General features: G+C 32.1%; 2 protein-coding genes across 4 annotated transcripts; one reads left to right on the top strand and one right to left on the bottom strand.

Annotated features, from left to right (window-relative positions):
- Positions 1-10963: 10963 nt before the first annotated feature.
- LOC132755358 (uncharacterized) lies at positions 10964-14176 on the bottom strand. Its single transcript, XM_060746228.1, has 2 exons — positions 13551-14176; positions 10964-11860 (listed from the first exon to the last, which is right to left on the bottom strand). The coding sequence occupies exons 1-2, from the start codon at positions 13570-13572 to the stop codon at positions 11496-11498; spliced, it is 387 nt and encodes a 128-aa protein (XP_060602211.1). The 5' UTR covers positions 13573-14176; the 3' UTR covers positions 10964-11495.
- Positions 14177-16112: 1936 nt separating this feature from the next.
- Positions 16113-21431, top strand: LOC132755360 (cingulin-like). 3 transcript variants are annotated; one of them, XM_060746229.1, is made up of 11 exons: positions 16113-16259; positions 16460-16605; positions 16925-17032; positions 17221-17315; positions 17921-18106; positions 18343-18438; positions 19042-19209; positions 19376-19565; positions 20141-20236; positions 20370-20459; positions 21009-21431. In XM_060746229.1, the coding sequence occupies exons 2-11, from the start codon at positions 16480-16482 to the stop codon at positions 21300-21302; spliced, it is 1449 nt and encodes a 482-aa protein (XP_060602212.1). In that variant the 5' UTR covers positions 16113-16259; positions 16460-16479; the 3' UTR covers positions 21303-21431. The 3 variants fall into 3 exon arrangements, with proteins under 3 accessions (XP_060602212.1, XP_060602213.1, XP_060602214.1); XM_060746230.1 differs by having other exon boundaries at positions 16168-16259; positions 16469-16605; XM_060746231.1 differs by having other exon boundaries at positions 16200-16259; positions 16476-16605.
- The last annotated feature ends 324 nt before the right edge of the window (positions 21432-21755 follow it).

Below are 21755 nucleotides of genomic sequence, written 5' to 3' on the forward strand. Positions count from 1 at the left end.
ATATTTCTCGAAAAAACTCCCCATTCAAGAATATTTCAATAAACTAACAATGACCCGTGTGTTTGCATGCTGCTAAAGATTATACTAAAAAGAGATATTAACATATGTCTAAAACAAGTGAACGTATTCAGAGTTCAGAATGTTATTGTACTTTCCGTCATGTTATAACTGTATACCATTAGTACGTAAATCTAGCAAATCTGGTTAAAGGGTTATAACCTGTAATATTAAGGATTAAATTAATACATGTACTTCTTAAAAGTTTGAAATCTAAGTTATAAATTAAATTTATACAGTTAAAAACTTTAATTGAAAAATGCATCTATAAAACAATTTTACGAACACTGCAATATTTCTTCTACAAATTCTATTTTGTTACTATCATATCTATAAAAAAAACTTTGTAAAAAAATAAAAGATCAAAGCGGCACTTCCGGTCAAGGATTAATCTCCATAGCGTCTGTGAATGGAACAAAAGAAAATGGAGGAACGCTTAAATTAGCACATAAGGATGGTTTAAGCAAAAAGATGCAGCTATTACATAAAAGAAACTAGCGAGCAAGAATACGCTTTGAAGATGAAAACATCGGCTAAACATGTCTTAAATCTTTTGATTTTGGCTTATTTTGGATTTCATTTATCAGGTATGTAAATCCTTTTTTAATTCTCTTTAATATGATTTACGAATAATAGATTTCAATCATATTATTTTTTTTCGTGATGGAGTTTTAAAAAGATGGAACAAATCGTCCATAGTGGCGACTTCTAGTGAAACAATTTGGAGATCTTGAAATAAGGACAGACTCTGTAAACAAATGAAACAAATATTATCTCTTGCCTTCATGTCCACGTTTTTTGTTGTTCCGTTTTTTATATACTGTAGTAAATGTGGTGCTTTATACTGGCGAAACTAAAATAGGATCTTTTTAAAAATGAAGGACTCACTTTGCCAATGGATGAATGATAAAGAAGGAAGAAATAAATCTTAGAATATAGAAGTACATCTATTCAACCTATGTGTTTTTATTCAACACAAAATCAGTAATAACTGCTTCAAAGAAATTCCTGTCTCCTTCAATTTCAATAGGAAGTTCCTGCACATACCCATCTGAACTCCAAGATGGCACGTGGCACTCTAGTGATATGGGAACTGTTACATTCAACTCGACCCACTTCACAGTTTCAGGGATTGTTGATTTTGGGTCTCTAACTTTCGAATGTGTTTCACTGGGCAGTGGGAGGTACTACAGCTTGTAAGTACTATATCATATACACTTCATATTTAAATAACACTTTATAAATTGCCCCCAAAAAAGTCTTTCATAATGCGGGCATATGACAGGCAACTAAATACATTTTTACAGTAAGTAAATCTTTGCTTTATCCTTCTTGTAGTACTGTTTGATACTTGTTGCAACTGATTTATGCTTATATGCCATTTATAGGTAATAGTCACATTAATCTAGACATATATTACAGAACTGCGCAACAGAACGCTCAATTTTTTTAATATTAAGCATAATTATTTCATAATATCCATATAAAAGCAATTTCGGTTTCTATTTTTTACAGATCGAATTCCTTCCAATATCTGGGAATAACAGATCCATTTAAAGTTGCATTATGTTTCGAGCTTAGCAGACAGTCGTCTACGAAATATATATATTATCCTCAAACTAGTACGTTACATTTATCTTAGTAATATATCTATTAGATTTAGAGACATACTAGAAATTAAAAAAATATACATCTACATAATTTATGCTTATATATCTTACTATTTTAAAATAGCTTTAGTTTTTACACGATTAGGCAATAACAAGAACTTTTGATATATATTTATATGCCCCATTTACCACATTGTTAATAAACAAAGCATTGAAAGTACCGACAACTAGCAAGGATTACATAACGACATCTTTGAGTGTTCATACGCAAGTATATACCGCAATGTAAGTGTTTCTAAAGTGTTGGTGGCTTCAATCAAAAATGAACATGCTTATATTCTTTTAAAACATTTCAGCTATTTTAGCAAATACAAACATAAACAGAGTAACATTCAATCAAGCTACTCATTCCTTCAGTCGGACAGAAACCTGTAACGATGTGTCCTTTGATGTGGACCAAATCAGACTTCTTGTTAAATCAGGTATCTTTACACACACGTATAGTTTTTATTCCGACACCATTATAACATGTTTTTAATAATTTCCCCCTACTATGCAATGTCACCTTAAACCTGCTCTCTCTCTTCCACTCGGTACGTGTACGTCATTGAGAGGCCAGTGACATCGGTGGAAGATTTGAAGAGCTTGGGACATTTAACTTATATCATGAGGGCTAGCTGTCGATTTCAATAAAGGGCTTCCTCATCTTATCGTCGTTATACGTTTAGGTGTTTATAAACCTCTAAATAGTCACCTACTTTCTGCTCCAAATTAGTAATAGTTTAAATGTGATGAGGGGATGTGGAGTAAGTTCTGTTAAACCATGTTTCCTCTTACAAATTATTTTACATCATTATTGAGTTATAATTTTTGACCACCAATAACGTTGACGATCATGCATGAAAACATCGAAAAACACACAACACACGAATTTATTCGAAACTCTCAGTTATTTATGTCCAATAAGTGATTGATGTGTTCAATTGATATATACATGTAGTTTATTTTGTTTGCATAATTCTAAAATATTTATATAACCGCCACCGATGATTTGTCATTGTAAAAGGTTTCCAAAAGTTTTTTTAGATGACACAGATTACTTAGAATGTTTATATTCCTCCGGATTTTAAATGTCTTTCGGTATTTTTGTCGGGAATACACTTGATATTAAAGTTTGAATTGATTAAAATTTAATTGCTTAATTGATTCTCTTTAAATTTGAAATTCAGAAGCATACATATTGCTAAATAATTTCTGTTCCAATCTAAACCGACATACACGAGGGTAAAAAACGAATTGAAACGAAAAAACTTATTAGAATCAGTGTAAGTTTTATACGTGGTTGCATCTTTGGTATAATAGTGGAATTGTGTGCGATTATTCGTATCCTTATTTTTGATACGTTAATATGGTTTCAAAATACAAATAATAGTTTTATAATTATCATTCTATTACTTTCAAAAGTAAAGCATTACGGTATATCAAAATATACATGTATAACAAAAACCGATGACTGCTGAGATCCATGTATCTATGAAAAAAACAAAACTGATTTACCTCATGAAAACTTTGGTCAAAGAGTAATTACTCGTGTGATTCAGAACCTTCTTTTCGTACATGTAGTTAAAATATTTCAACATTCTAGGTCAATGTTGTCCATACATAAAATAACACATCAGCTCGTAGTACAGTTTATTGGACTACCGAACTAACCTTAATGAAGTCCTGAATTACACAAGAAATACCTTTACTTTTTACATTATCAAACAGGCACTGCTAACATAATCTATGAATACAAAATTCCCTAATAACATTTTAAAGAAAAGGCAGATTTACCTCGGCCGAGTATCTTTTTAAAAAAATACTTCTTGTTTTGTGTTTTTCGATATTTTCATATGCATGAGTAAACTTACAGGATTGTGAACAACATTATTGGTGGTCAAAATTTATAACCCAATAAGTTTTTGTAAGAAATAAACTCACTAAGTTTTTAAGTACTAGAAAATGTAATGAGATCTAAACACAGTGTAAAATGTTTTGTTGTAAGACTAAAGTTAAACAGAACTTAAATATCTTAGCAAATTAACTAGAGATTTAAAGAAGTAGCCCGTACATTTATTTTAGTACTGTCCTTAACATTTTATTTATAATTGAAAGAACTATCCTTAAAACATTATTTTAGAATGGCAAGAACTATTCTTTACATTTTATTTTAGAAAGGCCATTGAGATTCTCAGATGTCAATTTGTAATTTTGAAATGCCAAATGATTATTCTTCTTATATTCAGTTCATCCCTGCAAATTTTACAGGAATTCAAATAGATTTTAGACCGACCTTAGACCGGAAGTCTCTTACTACTTTTGTGCCTTACCGGGCGGTAAAACTGAAAAACAGAATATAGACAGGCACGTTATTAAACCTGCCTTGTCAAGATTGTTGTGTTTGAACTACTAAAAAGTCTAAAGATATTTGGTGTGGTAAGGATTCATTACTTATAATCATAATTATGCTCAGTACATGACTTATTTCAGGTCATGCCAATGAGTCTGCGTTAGACTGTGGTAACGCAATATCTGGTATATACACGTACAATGCGAGTTCAAGCTCGTGCACAACGACATACCTTGATGGATGCTCAGACAAAAGTGAACTTGTATTTAACTATACACTATGTCCTGATGTTATGGCATATTCGTGTGAGTTGACAGTTTATTTGAAACATTTTATTCTTTTACTACTAAAAGGTTTTAACTATCTGTATATACATGTAGAACGATATGTATATCATTTTGTATTTGCAAACGGAAGAAATGGAAATGATCAATTAAAATAGTCAAGCGAATATGAGAATGATTATACAGGAAATGTAAAAACATTAACCTATTTCTTTATTTGTTAATTATTCAAATAGGCTTGGGAAACGGTTTTTTTTTCATTTTTGACGTTTCTTACCATCGTAACAACATTGACTTACATTATACTCATCCAAGTAATGTTATATGGCTCGCCACTAGCTACGTTTAAAATAATTTCCTAAACCCCTCTAGTATATGTCAAAATAAATGACATTTACTCTAAGATCCTACTTTTTCTATTCATAGATTTTATTTATATATCAACATTTTTATTTGCATTCCTTGTCAATATGATTGTATACATTGTTCATAAAGTGTGATATTATTTCAAAATTACCGTTATATATTAATTATTGCGTTAAAAGTTGTAATCATGGATTTTACATTGTGTTTTAGCTGTAGGTCACTCTGTGTATGAACAACACGGATCAGGTTGTGTAACCTACACTATCTATAATCAAGATGGCAAACAACGAAAGTTCTACTTATAGATTTTTTTGCAGGGGTAAAAACTACCCCCCAAGTGATTTACTTTTTCACGATTTTCTTACTTCTTTTTTTCGAAAAAATTTTATTTTTTAAAAATTTTTTTTTCTTTGGGTATTTTTATAAAAAACCAAATTTCAAAAAGTATTAAACAGTTAGTTTTGCAGAAATTAACATTCGCTAACTGAAACTATTTCAATTTCCTGAAAGGAAAACCTTTTCAAATTTAATACTTTTTAAAATTTTAAAAAAACATTTTAAACAACTACAATCAATTGTTTCAGGCATCAATAGAGTCAGCTGGGACAAGTGAAACTTTCCGCAAGCGTTTTAACCCAAACAGAACGTCACCTCATTGGCCGCCTGGAAAAGGGATTTTTTATGGGGCAACTGTAAGGGACTTTTTTTGTATACGGGCCTTTAATTTAAGGTCCCCGATTTTATTTTCTCAAATTAAAAATTTCTTTTTAAAATTTTTTTTAAAATTTTGTTGACGAAATTCTTTTTCACGATTTCTTTTCCAAAAAAGGAATTTAAAAAGAAAAATATTTACTTTTTGTAGGAAAACATATTAATATTAGCTTATTCACTTTATATTTTGAATAAAAAAAGTAGGGGAAAAACTTTGCCTTTTTAAAAATAAAATTGTATGTTATAACTTTATGCCAAGTGAAAATGCATATTTTATACATAAACAAATGAATTATATGTCATAACATGTATTTATCGCTAAATTATGTGTATTTTGTGTTTTAAACAGCAACTTGTAAGACAAATGACGACGAAACATCGACAACATTGAGTGCTGGTGCTGCAACAGCCATTGTTCTCGCACTTCTAATTCTCATTGGTGCCGCCATCGTCGTCGGTATCTGGTATTATATTAAAGTATATAGGTTCAAAAAGGTCAACCCAGACATGATACCTTCCAAATCTCCACCATTAGACACAAAAGAGAAAAATCTAGACGGTAGAGTTTCACCATTCTCACCGTATCCAACGGTCAGTGAATTGGCTGTCGGTCGATTTGGTCCATCGGAAATTGACGACGACGATGGTGGCATGACTCTTGAAGCAACTACTCCAGGGTTTACAGACGGAAGGAGAACGATGTACGGGAAAGATGTTGAGAGGGAGTCGCAAGCTAGTTTACCTATGTACAGTGAAGTTGGTGGAGACACACCGGAACCTACGAGGCTTAGCGAGGTTCATACTAGGATGAGTGAAATTTCTGAGGTCAATATTGCTGATCCGACGCCATTTACAATGACACGTGCCACTATGAACATTCCTGAAGAAACACGAGTTTCACCACTTCAAACCCCGGAAAACAGGCCAAATGGAGAAGTTCATTCACCAAGAGAAAATGGTGAAGTAAATGACGTAACCCTTTAAAAAATTGGTTTAAAATAAAAAAATGGCACTTTATAGTGAATCGCGGACGTCCCCTTCCATTTTCAGAAATGTTCATTTTTTCATTTATTGAAAATGTAAGTTTTTCCCCTTAAATTTGGACGGGTTTGTAAAGGGTTTCACATAAATCAATTTTTTATTGAAAGCAAAGATCTTTAAAAATCATTGGGACAATAAAAAAAAACATAAAAGTTAAAAAAACTTTTAAATTTTTTATATAATACGGGCCCAAAAGACATTTTAAAGTTGTAGTTAGATGATGAATGTCGCCTTATAATATTTTTACTGAAACCTTTTATAAATATGATGAATTATATACTTAAAATTATGTTTGTTTAATGCACAGTTTTGCCTGAAAAATCAATTATTTATATACTTGACTTTATAAATCAAATGTTTAAGATACTAACACTAAACACTTCCTATGATCTGAAACAGGATGTTGTAAAAACTGTACAGTGAATTTTCAAAAAAGTTATCGGAAATAGAGTTGCACCAATTACAGCATTGCTAACGTTCAATAGAGGTACTCAGTTTAGATACATAGGTGTTGTCAAAGCCGTATAACATTTACGACAACCAATTCGAACAAAAAATCATTTTTTTGTTCAACGGTTAGCATAAAGCAGAAATTAAAGTGGCCATCCGGAATATATGTTACAGTTTTTTAGAGTAAGATGGTCACTATTCAGAGGAGGACACATGTTTGATTGTATATTTTGTGTGAGTGAGTGCACCTGTATTTGTTGTTACACCAAGTCATGAGATTCATCATCTTTGTGTTTGTATTGTATACTCTATATTTCAAATAGTATACATACATGAACTTATACCGGACATTTTTTGAGTTTTTTGTTTATATACACAACTATGTTCTTTTCTTAATTAAGTTTTATGAATTCATAATAAATGTGTTTATCTTAGTACATGAATGAAGTTACTTGTGAAAAATGAATTCCCCACATTATTCTTCTATTAGAACAGTTTACAAAATAGTATTCATTTTCAAAAGTAAAATACTTATATATACAAAGCAATGTAAAATATAAATTCTATATAAAGTTGGAGAAAGATTTCGGGAAAAAAATGACAATACTGCTTTAACATTATCATACAAAAACTTTCAAGTTCAGAATTTGTTTTGGCAATTCAATGTCTAATTACTTCAACAGTCCATTCATTCACAACAAAATTCATAGCTCTTAGAGCCAATGCGTTTTACTTATCAGAATAAGCCCATTAATTTCCAGAAGCAATTAAATGCAGCGTACATACCAGTATAGTTTGCTTCAATTTGAGGACAAACCTTGGGGGTCAACGCTTAGTTTCAAATACAGATGGATCACTTTGCTAGAAGCGTCATCACTGTCAGCTAAATAGCAATTTTCAATTTTACTCATTGAGCAGCTTACAGTTTTACCCCCCCCCCCCCCCCCCCCCCCCCCCCCCCCCCCCCCCCCCCCCCCCCACCCGCTAAACTTCAAAACCCCAAAGCACAGGGGAAAGGTGAAAAGCTTAAGATAATACAAAAAGGACCGCGTGCTGGGAATCAAACCCCGGGCCCGATTAAGTCCAACCCCTATTTCAAACCGTAGGGCTTTTCTTTTATGTAGGCCCTTGAGCGAGTTTTATATTTTGTAGCATACCTTTGGTTGTCCCCTAACTTTCTTTTATTGGGGTCAAGTCATTGGTGCTTAAAAAGACTTTTACACTTTTACTCAAACTGCCATTGCTTATTTACTAAAGCAATGCATTAAACACATTGATAAATGTACAGGTTCGGAAAGCGATATTCTTGTTATGTGCAGAAACCTTGGTCAGTATAGTCGATTAACATATTCACTAATATTTTTTCAATTATACATGTATATCTATATCATAGAGGTTTTTTAAATGTAATTTATCAGACATGTTGACAATGTTTATACTGACATATCATCTAAATCACTGTACTGTAATTATTTACGTCTATTGATTATATCACCAAAACAACAACAAAAACAACAACAAAATAACTGTTAAACAAAAACGTAAAAGAATTAATGGGTAGGTCCCAGATTAACATGTTTTTATGATTATCTTATCAATTTCGCAGGTCAAGAAATCGAATAGATCAAAACTCCCTGTCTTCAAGCTGATCAATTAAAAAACAATGTCACCACCATTATAATCATCAAAGTCATAACAATCATCACCATAGTTAAATTCTGTATAACGTCCATCGACATGAAAATCATCATCACCTTAATCATCATCATCATCATCTTCATCATACTTATCATCAAATTCACAATTTTTATCACCATTATCATCATTTTGATCGTGATGATAATAATCATCACTTTTATCATCCCCGTAATCATCATCAAAATCATCATTACGTCTATCATCATCTTCATCAAAATCATCATCACCTTCATCAGCATTATAAAATTAATCATCGTCACGTCCATAAACTTCAAAAAACACCTCCATGGTGATCTTTATTAAAATCATGATCACCATCATCGTCATCATATCATAATAATCATATTTATCATAATATCATTACGTACATCATCGTGAAATTCTTCATCAAAATCATCATCACACCCATCTTGCAAATTATAATTAACATCACCTATAACATTCCCAATATCATCATTAAATATTTATCACATCCATCATCACCAAGCTCAAACTTGTCAACTATATCATCATCATCACTTACATCATTAAATTCATTATTATAATCGCATCAATTATCAAAATTACCATAATTGAAATAATGTTTATCAACATCTCCATCATCATTATCGTTATCATCGCTAAATTATATGAAGTCTGATGTCCGTTTTATTGTGTTTTAATTGTAATAAAATGACATTAATATGTTTTACATGAATTACTGAAATATGAGACCCCAGGAGGGAATGCTTTTTAATATTTTGAATTAATAGTAATGAGGATGATAATAAAGATGATGGCGGGGAGATGAAGACGATGATGATGATTATCATTGTCGTGTCGGTGTTCTGGTGATGATAATAATGATTATAGTACCGATGATGGTGCTGATATATTAGTGACGATGATGCCCTGATGATGATTAAGATGTACTTATTGTGATGATAATGAAGTTGTGATTTTGCAAGAATGCACAAAATATCGTTAATTTCGATTTTGGTTAGAAAATGACAATTACTAAAACTTCTGGTGACATAGAAAAGTCACACTAAGTCGTGGCCACGAGATACTATGTCGTGGCTACGAGTTACTAAGTCGTGGCCACGAAATAGCTAAGTCGTGGCCACGAGATATTATGTCTTGGTCACGAGATAGCTAAGTCGTGGTCACGAGATACTATGTCGTGGCCACGAGATAATTAACCAATCAAAATACACTATATATATTATGATTTTTTTTAAACTTAACAACTTACTTTTACTAGCAACATTAATCTTTGAAAATACTGAAGATATTCACTTTGATCTTGTCTTTAGGATCATATTTGAAAGTCACCTTTCAAGGCCCATCAGACATTAATTATGACTATAGCTCTTTGTTAGGACAATTTTGTGATCGAATTGGTCAGTTCTTATGTACTACGGCCTGTAAACCTTGTTTATTTGGAAGGGACATTGCCCATGGACAGTAGATAGCCTATAAGATAAAATCCTTGTCTGATGAATAATTTAGAAGGGATAAGCCATGGTTTATATAACCCAGAAAGATCATTGCACCTGATCAGTAGATGACATCTAATAATTTCGAGGTCATTGGGTCACAATTCAGGGTCACAGTGACGCAAAATGTAAAATTATTGACCAAGCAATAAGTTGTATAAATGGCACTTTTAGAGGCTGGTGAAGTAGGGGCATCCTTGTACTATTGCACATGTCTTGTTAATTAGGGAAATTCATATAAATGGTGTAATCTGATTGGTTATTTATCTCGTGGCCACGACTAAACTATCTCGTGACCACGAGTTAGTAACTCGTGGCCACGACATAGTATCTCGTGGCCACTACTTAGATATCTCGTGGCCACGACTTAGTAACTCGTGGCCACGACAAAGTATCTCGTGGCCACGACTTAGCTATCTTGTGGCCACCACATTGTTACTCGTGGCCACGACTTAGCTATCTCGTGGCCACGACTTAGCTATCTCGTATGTACTTAGTAAATTAGTGATGAAGCTCACTGTTGAAAGTTTTCAGTACATTTTATTTAACAGCAACATGATTTCTCTCCCTGGGGAACAATTACAGTATCGATCGTACAGTATAATACAAGAAACAACCGTGGACCTCAGCATTGTAGTGACGCTCCAGTAAGTCCACTACATCAAATGATTGCGGTCACTTTACTGTTAAGAGGCACTTAGAACTTGGTTTCTTTGTACATGTGATTATAATGTGCTATCCATTATCTTAAACAAATACTAAATCAAGTAAATAAGAAAAGAAGAACATTTTTATAATACAATGCTGCATTTATATGGTGCCAAATACCATAACTCGAGAAAATAACAAGAATCGAATGAAACTATAAATCACTCGCTCATTTTAACGTTTAATATATTTTACTCAATGAACTATCAATCAGACATTGTTCACTGTCATCATGTTGTCACTGCGTGTCTATCCCTTATATATCACTTTCAAAAACATTTCAAATATTGACAATAAAATCAAATGGCACTAGAACAAAATGAGGTATTAGGCGCTTAACAATGTTGCATACTGTTCATGTCAGTCTGTATGAAAAACATTATAAAACTTCAGACAATAAACAAGTTTATAGTTTACTCCCCAATAATATACTTCAGAACTCTACTATGCCATAAATATTTTTGCATGTGGATACATTTTTGCATAATACGTCACACAAAAATTTAGCTACCTATGCATAAAATTCAGTATTGTCTGACAGCAATGTTTGGCTTTCATCCTTGAATATGGGAGTGTATATTTTTGAATGATCACTTCTTTAAACACAGTTTAAATGTAAATACTTTATATATAACATATTAAAAATAATAATGTTTTAACTAATATATTTGACCACCGAATTTGAACTTAAACCCGATTGCTAGAAATTAAAGTCTGCTGAGTTCGGTGTTTCGCTGAAAGAATTCCTTGTCACCGGACTTGGCGTCCATGCTGAGTTACATCGTATTGACGTCGGCGTCTCTGTAAGTTGTATATATGACGTTGCCTCTGACGTTGTGATACTTTCACTTGATGTTCCATTTTGCATAGATTTACCACTAAAACCTTTACGTCTGATGTTCAACTTTTGTTTAAAGTCCGCTACTCTAGCCTCAACAGAACGTAAATATTCCTTATAGATAAGTGCAACGACACCAATAAGGAATGCCACACCTAGAATCCCACTTAAAAACGTCAGTACGTAATTTATCGCTCCAAACTCGATCGGTTTAACGATCTCAATTGCTGAAATAAAAAATGGAATAAATAGACTTATTATTTTTACAAAATTGCGTATTAATTGATTATCATTATTATTATTATTATTTATTATAATAATAAAATAATAATAATAATAATAATAATAATAATAATAATAATAATAATAATAATTATTATTATTATTATTATTATTATTATTATTATTATTATTGTTAAATTAAATTATTTTCCGATATCAATTCAACATGTGTATGAAAAATATTTATTCAAGCCATAGGCTCTCTCTATTAAAATGGAAATTTAATTTAGACATTTAAGAAATAATAAGTTAGTAATGTTGACTATTTTTAAGAAGATATTGATAAATTGACTATCATGAAAAAAAGTAATTGTATCATAGTTTGAGGACCTTTCTGTTGAAAATATGTCAAAGTTAAATCGTATACATATACGTGCACAGTGCGTTAACTGGAGTGCATGTATTAGTTACCCTCCAGAGCATGCCGATTGATTGGCTCATTTTTGCTGGGGTTAACTTATTGTGGCGGAAGATAAAGGGAAAGCGACAGAAATATCATATTCAGATGCTCGTTCATTGGTTTCTTTTTCCGGGGTTTCATATTGTGACAACAGGAAACCTGTTTATATGTTTGACTATGATACAAAAGAGAAAGAACATCAAAACACTCGGCAATCTGATTAATACTCGGGGGCTACGCCCCCCTCGTACAAATCAGATAGCCTTGTGTTTCGATGCTCTTTCTATTACTTATTTTAAAAGGATAAATAAAATTAACCATCTTTTTTACTGCTTTTATGAAGAGAAAAAAATATTGATAGTTTCAATTCGCTTATACATGGTGGCTGATATGTGCCATTCGTGTTTTCGCCCCGCGACCCCGCCAAGTAAAAAGTCGAGAATTAACAAGTTAAAACGGCGGGATCGCGGGACGAAAACACGCTCATTATAGCGTCCCGCTAATAAGCGTGTTTTCGCTTCGCGCCCTTAACTTGTTAATTAACGACTTTTCGCTTGGCGGGGTTGCGGGACGAAAACACGCTAATTAGCGGGGGCGCACGGCGAAGGTTTATTCTATTAAAATTCGCCTCGCGCCCGCGCAAATCAGCATATATTCGTCCAGCAACCCCGCCTTTTATTTCTTAAATCTCGCTCCGCGTCCCCGCAGGACGAAGTTTTATTTATCTAACTTTGCCCCGCGCCCTCGCTTATTAGCGTGTTTTCGCTCCGCGTCCCCGCCATTTTAACTTGTAAATTCTCAATTTTTCGTTTGGCGTGGTCGCGGGGCGAAAACACGAATGGCACAAATCAGCCACCATATTTATACCACGTTTAACCGATCAAATGAACAGCAAATTTGTTAATAACGATTATAACATGTGATTGTAATCAAATCGACCGTAAAGCTTTCATTTGTAGAGAGCGTTTAACTTAATCTTGTTTTTAATTAAATTCAAGCGTTTATCAAACAAAACATAATATAAAGTTCCTTAACACAAGAAGTAACTTCGTTGCTTCTAATAAAAGGTTTTTATTTATCAAATGTTTAACCCACTTTTAAAGAAAATTTGACTTCTTTTGAATATATTTTAATACATTGATTAGTGTAAATAAGTTGTGACACCATCTGTTTTTAACTCTTCAACAGTGTATAAGATTAATAAAGATATATACATGTATATAGAGAGAACATACTTGAATCAGTCGTTGTTGTCATTCCGGTAAAAGCATATTTATCACATGAAGCTGTTCAAAAATTCCTCAATATTATTCCGTTGGTGCCACTTAGTCTACCACATTTAAAAACCATAGTGTAATGAGAAATCAAGTATTCTAGTTCCTACTCTAATTATTTAATGTCGCATATATGAAGCTAAGAATAATATTATCCTAACAGATGGTAACATGATGATAAATAACTATCCGCCAGATTCTGTTACTACGATACGTTCAATCACCACTACTGATATCTAAATTTAATCAATTAAGCACAAATAGAACCGTCCTGGCGCTTCGTTAATTTCTCATTTAAAATTGACAGCACAACGTTTTATCGACGAAAACACTTTCAATGGAGTTTGTACACCTCTTCAAAAGATATTTGCTCGAGCATTCGATCCGCAAAATGTTGGTGTATTTGTCAACATTGATGACAAATATTGTCATATAAACTACACCAAGAAGAATAAAGGTCCTTTCATGATTATAATAAAGTAGATAAGAAAGAGCAGCCTACTTCAGTTGAAGTGATGTGTGACATTTCAATACGATTTATAATTAGTTATTCCCTGAAATATTCATAAAAATGTCCCTGTATGTATACAGTGTTATTTGTTTAAACTACGTAATTGTGTTAATATGCCCGTTATGTATACGTCATATCCTTTTATATACTTTCATAATGCCAAAAAAATCAAAAGCGATCCTGTTTAATGAATATATATCATCATGAAAAGAAAATATTTAAAGAAATATCAAAATTTGATAAAACATCAAGAAGTCGTGTTTTTTCCGAAACTTTACAGACAATTCAAGAAGTATAAAGTCAAACACAAATTTATCATTAGATTTGTGTAAAATTTACTGAATAATATCGTTTTAGATTTAGAAAATAAGTCAATCCTTAAATTCGAGAAAAGACAACTATTATAATGAACTATTATAATAGCAAATTGATGTTACAGAAAAAAAAATGCTTATAAATTTTAATTATTAAATTTGCGGATTGATTGTAATTTCCGGTTTTCATGATGTCTCGCATTTTGTATTGATTGCATCAATTATTATGATAATACAAACAATTCTGCGTATCTTATACAAATTACAGTACATGACCGATCAGAAAAAATATCGTTCGATATAGAATTAGATTTTATACTTTTACCAAGACTTTCAGCTATCTTATTGATTTATTATTAATATTGATATTTCCTTGATTAATAAGCATCAACAAACTTCTTTTTATGAGATAATTTTCTGGATGACATTAGACACAGATGAATCATATCAATTCAATTACAATTATATTGATGTAACATGGACAAGACAATCAATATCATCAGTCGATAGTGGTGACACGTGTATTGATAAAATCTAATGAAAATAATATGCTGCTTTTGGTTACTTTGAAATTAAACAAGATGGCCATAATGACCCTAAAATCGCTCACCTGATTATATTTGCTTTTAATGGCAAGGACCAAGTATTATCGTATTATAACTATAAACGAAAAACAGATACATACATACATGCAAAGTCTCAATCTTGAACTAGTCTCACAAAGTTCATATTTGCATATGAAATAATGCACATTTAAACACGTGTTATTTTTTTAAACTACGTAATTGTGTAATATTCCCGTAATGTTTACGTCATATCCTTTTAATACTTTCATAGTGGCAAAACAATCAAAGCGATCTTGTTTTCAAAAATAATCAATGAACATATATCATCACAAAAAGAAAATATTTGAAGAAATATCAAAATTTAATAAAGCATAAAAACGTATTTTTCCGAAACTTTACAGACAAGAATTATGAAATACTGCTATTACTAAGTAACTACTTTAGTTACTAAAGAAGTCAGTGGTTGCTACTAAAAATCAAAGCACAGAAGGCGCTGTTTCAGAATGTCAGAAAAGTGAAGGTTGTGAGATTATAAACCAATTTGTTTTTGTATAGTGCCAGGAATGCTGTTTCCAGTGTTATAAATGTAGTAAATTGGCTATAAGGCTAATTGCAACACTGATATTTAATTCAATGTTTATTTGGCTGAAACAATTTTTAAAAAATGAAAATGAAAAATAAAAAGTACATGAGTTGCCTGGGTTTTGAACTCCAGACATCTCGCTTCCTAAACGAGCGTGTAACCCCTCGACCACGGGGAAATGATAAGATAACATATTGAAGAAAACCACATTATTCTAAATTGTATGTATGTATTCTAGGCCTAATGAGGGTCCATCCGCCCTGAAAACACAATATTAGAAATCGAGAACTATTTTTTCTTCCCCGAAAAGGCTAGAAAATTAATGCGCCTGCCATTTGACAATCTTTAAGCAGTGATCTCCCCTTAATTTTTCGGCGTAAGTGTACTTATTAAGGGAAGTAACCGCTTCAAGGAGTTCGGACTACTTTCTGTCTATCTCCCTCCTTGGTTAAAAAAGAAAAGTGTATCAATAAATATTAGACGTAATTTTATCTTCCATTTGCTTACAAAATAATCACGGATATATCATTATTTTTGTATATAAAAATCAATAGTACCGTCTATAGTTGTATTGTTTTCCCCTGTGCGGAACAACGATTATGAAAAGGCTCAGTTAACATTGAGGGAAATGGTATATTACTTCTGATTTCGTATATTTCATTGTATTTGTACACATAAAGGAATTTAAACTAGTTGGTAAGTTTGTACCAGTATTTGAACTATTTTCATTGATATCAATGTTATATTGTTTATATACATACACTGTATTAAGTATTATTTAATGATTCCGAAGTAATATGTCATAAGTTAAACATTTTCATTTAAATCTTATAAACAACATATGATTTAAAACTAGGTAACAGTTATTTGTTTAGGTTTAAACAATTTTATTCTAGAAGTTTCAGACTTCAGATCAATGGGAAAGAAAAAATTGATAGACTTGGTAACCATTAGTGTTGAGGACAAACTCGACTCAAATGGTGCGCTTCGAAATGTCGCTGTTAAAGATGCATGGCAGAGACTTAGACAAAACATCGACGTGGTAACTTCATATATCATATATTTATATGGCGTGCATGTAAATTAATTATTTGTATTAATTTGTAATTTCAAATAATCAAGTTGGTGATTGCTTTCATTTCTATAAAGGTGGAATTATTCTGCTTGTGAAAATATGGAAACAGTCTTTTTTCAAATTAATAAACAGCGTTCCACCATTAATAACCACACTGATTAAATTCAGTGATGATGATTTGCCGATTTAAACTAATTGAATGGACTCATAAATACACGGTGATAACAAATGTAGGTTACAATTATCTGTAACAGATCTACAAAATGATTTTTTTCCGCATTTATAGAGAGAATGGAAAGATGCGGAAAACGTTTTAAAGGAGTTATCTGACAATCTACAAAAGATCAATATGTTAAAGTCAATGACAGGTACATTCAGTAAACTTAAATCAGCGGTAAGTTTGACGTTCGACACATTATATATTTCCGCAGTCGTTTTAATTTACCTAAAGAAAGTAACATTTGATATCTCTTATAGTATAACAAACGTTTGAATTTATTCTCACATCTCAATTTTCTGAAACGAAATAAAAATACGTTTACCAAATGAGAACTCAGTAATAACTAATCATCTCACTTTCAGATTAAGACACCAGATGAAATGGTAGAGGAAAATGACTTCCACAGTGCAAAAGATACTCCAAGAGACGACAAACGAGAATCGTTGCAGATAGCAAAGTCAGAACTTCATTCTTCTTGAGTTTTTTTTTAAACCTTTGCCACTGACCTTTGCATTCCTCCCAAAGAAATATACAACTGTAGCTAGTGTAGTTTCATGGAAACATGCAAAGAAACACATTTATGTTGGCATATTGATCTTTTGTAGACAAGTCGTTCAAAATATTATCTTCATTTTTCCATTACTAGAATGTTTTAGTTATTAAGTCAACTTAATTAATGGATAAGTAAGTTTGCAAACCCCGGATACATTGAGTTTGAAATCCTTATAAATTTTATCAGTGATATTTCGCCTTCCACTGTGATATTTCGCTTTTCACTGTACTTTGGTTTTTTTAAATTTCTGGACTGAGAACAGGCCAGTACTTGAAATACAAATCGTCACATTTGAAGAACTGACTAAGGGCGCTATAAGACTGGAAATACCATAGGTAATAAACCCAATACTAGTAGATAGTAGAACAATGTTGATATAAAAATATCAAAATATTTTAGTATCCTGTAATAATAATACGAACAAAAATATGTGGGAAGTTTACATAATTTATTGTTATCGTAATGAAGTTGTATCAAACCGAAATCAGTAATTAAACTCTTTTTTTCAGCGACCTTAAAAATGCAAGAGAAGATAGTGATGGCCTATGTGCATGTTTAAAGATAGTAAAAGACGCGCTAGAGAAAGACAATGATGTTCCTGGAAAAATTAATGTCCCTTCGGGTGCAAATGAAAACATAAAAGATAGCTACAGATCACTCATTTTCATTTGTGAGAAATGCAAAAAGACTTTAAGGTATCAACAACGAACTTCCTAAATGTAACTATGTACATGTTAAACACCTACTTTTTAAGAAACGTACTTTACTAGCTAGTTTTTAGCCTAAGATTTTAAGTAATGACACTTTGTGTCTACGTAATGACATTATTGATGCAAATAGAATGAGGAAAACCTTATTAGTTACCAAAGGTTATAATAATCCATCTTTGATTTGAATTTATCTATGTTACACATTGTGACATCTTTTTCAGAGAAAACGAGCAGTTGAAGAAACGAATCGAGTCCATAGAAACACGTCATAAAGAAATGGAAAAGAAAATAGACGAAAAAGAAAAAGAAATAAATCAGTAAATTCCATTATAATTGTACTTCCAAAATCAATTCCTACATTTTAAGTTAACAATTTCAATGTTTCAAACATTATTTTTTTCGGCCAAATGCCTTCATGTAAATTTTTCAGAACTGAATATAAGAAAAAATTTACATTGATCATTTTTGAAATTACAAAATGAAATCTCGAAATCTCAAAATCTCATTGGCCATTCTAAAATACTACCGTTCTTGCCATTTAAAAAAAATTAAGGATAGTTCTAAAATAAAATGAACAGGATAGTTCTTTAACTGTCTAGTTACATTGCTAAGATATATAAGTTCTGTTTAAAATACATCCTCCCACAAAACCTTTTATCAAATATGCATTTAATTTTTACTTTCGCAGTAGTTTTCGAGTATGCAGGAGAGAGTTAATGTTAAAGAAAATTACAGTGACGAAGCGATATTCATCATGTTGTATTGAACTTATAGTAAGGTTTTTTAGATAGTCATAAACCAGTTTGCATACTCTTTGAGTTGACATAAAATTTGCTTTTTTATTATTTTTTTTTATTTTATTTCGTTTTTCATTCAATTTGCTAACGATAAAGTTGCCTCGCTTTTCTATATGACAACAGAATGACACAAACTGTAGACCTTCTAGAGAAAAAGCACAGTAGCATCAAGGAAAGTAAACAGGACAATATGAAAGAACAGCTGAAAGTAAAAAGTCTGGAACGTCAGGTTTTGCTTAAAGATACAGAAATGTACGAACTTAAACAAGAAAATGAAAACTTAAAGAAAAGGTATTGATGAAATTCTTTCTTGCAGTTTTATTGATTTGCTCATGCCGTTTTGGAAAGTAAATACATTGAATGTACCTTACTAAGTTAATATTCGAAAAACGGTTATATTTTGTTTAAGCGCATTGGTATTCGTGAGTCTAAATCTTAATTACTTTTTGTATTTAAGGATAAACGAAATAATGGACGAAAAAGGGTCAGAACTGGCAGATTTATATAATCCATTTCCTCCAGAAAAACTAGCTGAACAATTCAAAGATCTATTCAACACAGCATACAAAGAATCTTTTGAGTTTTACAAAACAAAACTGAAGAAAACCGAGAAGGATGCCGCTGGAAGACTTCTCCAAATTCTTTACGTAATATATTACCCTATTAAAAATTGAAAGGACATTTTAATGAATACATTTGTACATGTATTTCTGTATCCATCTACTACTTGAAACTGCTTAATGATATTGATGTCAAGCAAACACAACTAAGGAACTGAAATAATCTTAAAGAAGGGTGATAAGAATTCAGTACAGATAGGAAGGTAGAATCGAGAAATGCTTTTAGATTTGCTGATCTCAATGTTGAAGGAATTCTTACCATCAGATTAAAAGAATATATATATACAAATGTATATATGAGCCGTGTCACGACAAAACCAACATAATGGGTTTGCGACCAGCATGGATCCAGACCAGCCTGCGCATCCGCGCAGTCTGATCAGGATCCATGCTGTTCGCTATCAGTTTCTCTACTTACTATAGGGTTTGTAAGCGAACAGCATGGATCCTGATCAGACTGCGCGGATGCGCAGGCTGGTCTGGATCCATGCTGGTCGCAAACGCACTATGTTGGTTTTGTCATGACACGGCTCATATATAGTTTTAAATGATGTGGAAATATCTGGCATTCGAGATAATTTCAATAGACTTTTCTTTTACAGGACGCTTGTTTATTTTGCACGGAATTCAGTGTCAATCAAATGCAGAAAGTAATGAGTGAATTTATTTATCCTGGCGACACTCCTGAAGCAATGCATGTAAGCTATTTCAAATTATTGATTAATTAACATCAATTTTACTCCTACAATGTAATGTTTGCTTTTGTAAACCTTTTAGAAGATTCTTGCATTCTTATACAAAACATGTATTTACGGAGAATTGTTCTTTTAGGATTTGTCGAAAGTGGAAGAGTCAGATGTAAAACAGATGCATAATTTACGTAAACAGACATGCCGATTGTCATGTGAATTTGTGAAAAATGTAAGTGTGTACATGTACATGTTGTTGATGACGTTCGGCATTTTCTGTTAAATGTAGCCAGTAGCGTTTAATAACCCTGCAAATTGAAGACATTTCTAAGGAGATTCTATCATTTATTTCCAAAAATAAAATGTTTTAATCAACTCGTAAAGAACATACAAATTTAATTGACAACTGTTAATTTTATATCAGCTGCTAAGACAGTAGATAAGGGGCGTCTGTGACTAGGTGGTCAAGGTTGTTCACTCCAAACCACTTGCCTCTTACCGCTGTAGGTTCGAGCCCCGCTAACATATTCGGATTCTTTCATGTGAGAAAGCTATCCAGCTAGCTCACGGAGAGTCGGTGGTTCTATTTAGGTGCTGGTCAATGCCTGAAATAATGTATAAAGGTCTTCCTCAATCAGTAAAGCTGAAAAGTCTCCATATAAACTATACTGTGTTGCTGCAACGTAAAACCAAAACAAAAAATGACACTAGATTGATAACTTTACCTCAGTAAGAAAGTGATATAATAGTAAAACATGCTTATGAATTTATTGTGTTTCAGTCATTTGTGACAAAACTGGAATCTGCTAATGGAGAAACATATACGTTCGATGAACTGACAGTCTGTATGCCTTATATAGAGAGTTCTGTAGAGATATGTTGGTTTCTTAATGTTCAAACACCACCTATGCATATAGGCTTCGAGGATAACGCCTTGCAAGACATCGCTGTTGATAAAACCAAATATGAAATAACTTCCGGAAAAGGAGTTAAAGTTGACATTGTGATGTGGCCACCATTATATAGATCTCAAGACGGGCAACTAATGTCCAAAGGATGTATCAAAACGAAATAACCTATCACATTCTGTATGTGTGTAGTTAGTTTAAACCTATATCCACAACTTCTACTGCTGCATATTATTAATATGCCTCGACTTTGATAAAATGTGTTATTGATTTTATTGCTTTAACGTAGATTTATTTTGCCTCTCAAATTTCACGTCATGTCACAAGTATGTAGAGGATTTACTTGATACTTCACAGTGCAGTAAGACATCAGTATCTTTATGAAGAGAATTACTTTATAAAACTACTTTGCCATATATTCAATACCAAGGATGACACAAAAAGAAGGCATAAAGCCGACTTATTTCCATTGTGGTCCTTAGAATTTATCATATGACACCAGAAAGTCAAATTAATTACTATTATCAAATATTGCACTCACAAGTTGCTTATATTCTTATATCAATTATTGCACATAAGTAATTACATCACAAATTGCATCACACATGTATTATAATCAT

Source organism: Ruditapes philippinarum, unplaced genomic scaffold, assembly GCF_026571515.1.
Source record: "Ruditapes philippinarum isolate M1 unplaced genomic scaffold, ASM2657151v2 ctg183_1_1_1_1, whole genome shotgun sequence".
Taxonomy (NCBI): Eukaryota; Metazoa; Mollusca; class Bivalvia; order Venerida; family Veneridae; genus Ruditapes; species Ruditapes philippinarum.

Coding starts and splice junctions, on each gene's coding strand:
- LOC132755358 (XM_060746228.1), bottom strand. CDS start 13,572: ATGACAACAACGACTGATTCAA. Junction 11,861..13,550: donor GACAACAACGACTGATTCAA/GTATGTTCTCTC, acceptor TTTTTATTTCAG/CAATTGAGATCGTTAAACCG.
- LOC132755360 (XM_060746229.1), top strand. CDS start 16,480: ATGGGAAAGAAAAAATTGATAGACTTGGTAACCATTAGTGTTGAGGAC. Junction 16,606..16,924: donor TTAGACAAAACATCGACGTG/GTAACTTCATAT, acceptor CCGCATTTATAG/AGAGAATGGAAAGATGCGGA. Junction 18,107..18,342: donor AAATGCAAAAAGACTTTAAG/GTATCAACAACG, acceptor CATCTTTTTCAG/AGAAAACGAGCAGTTGAAGA.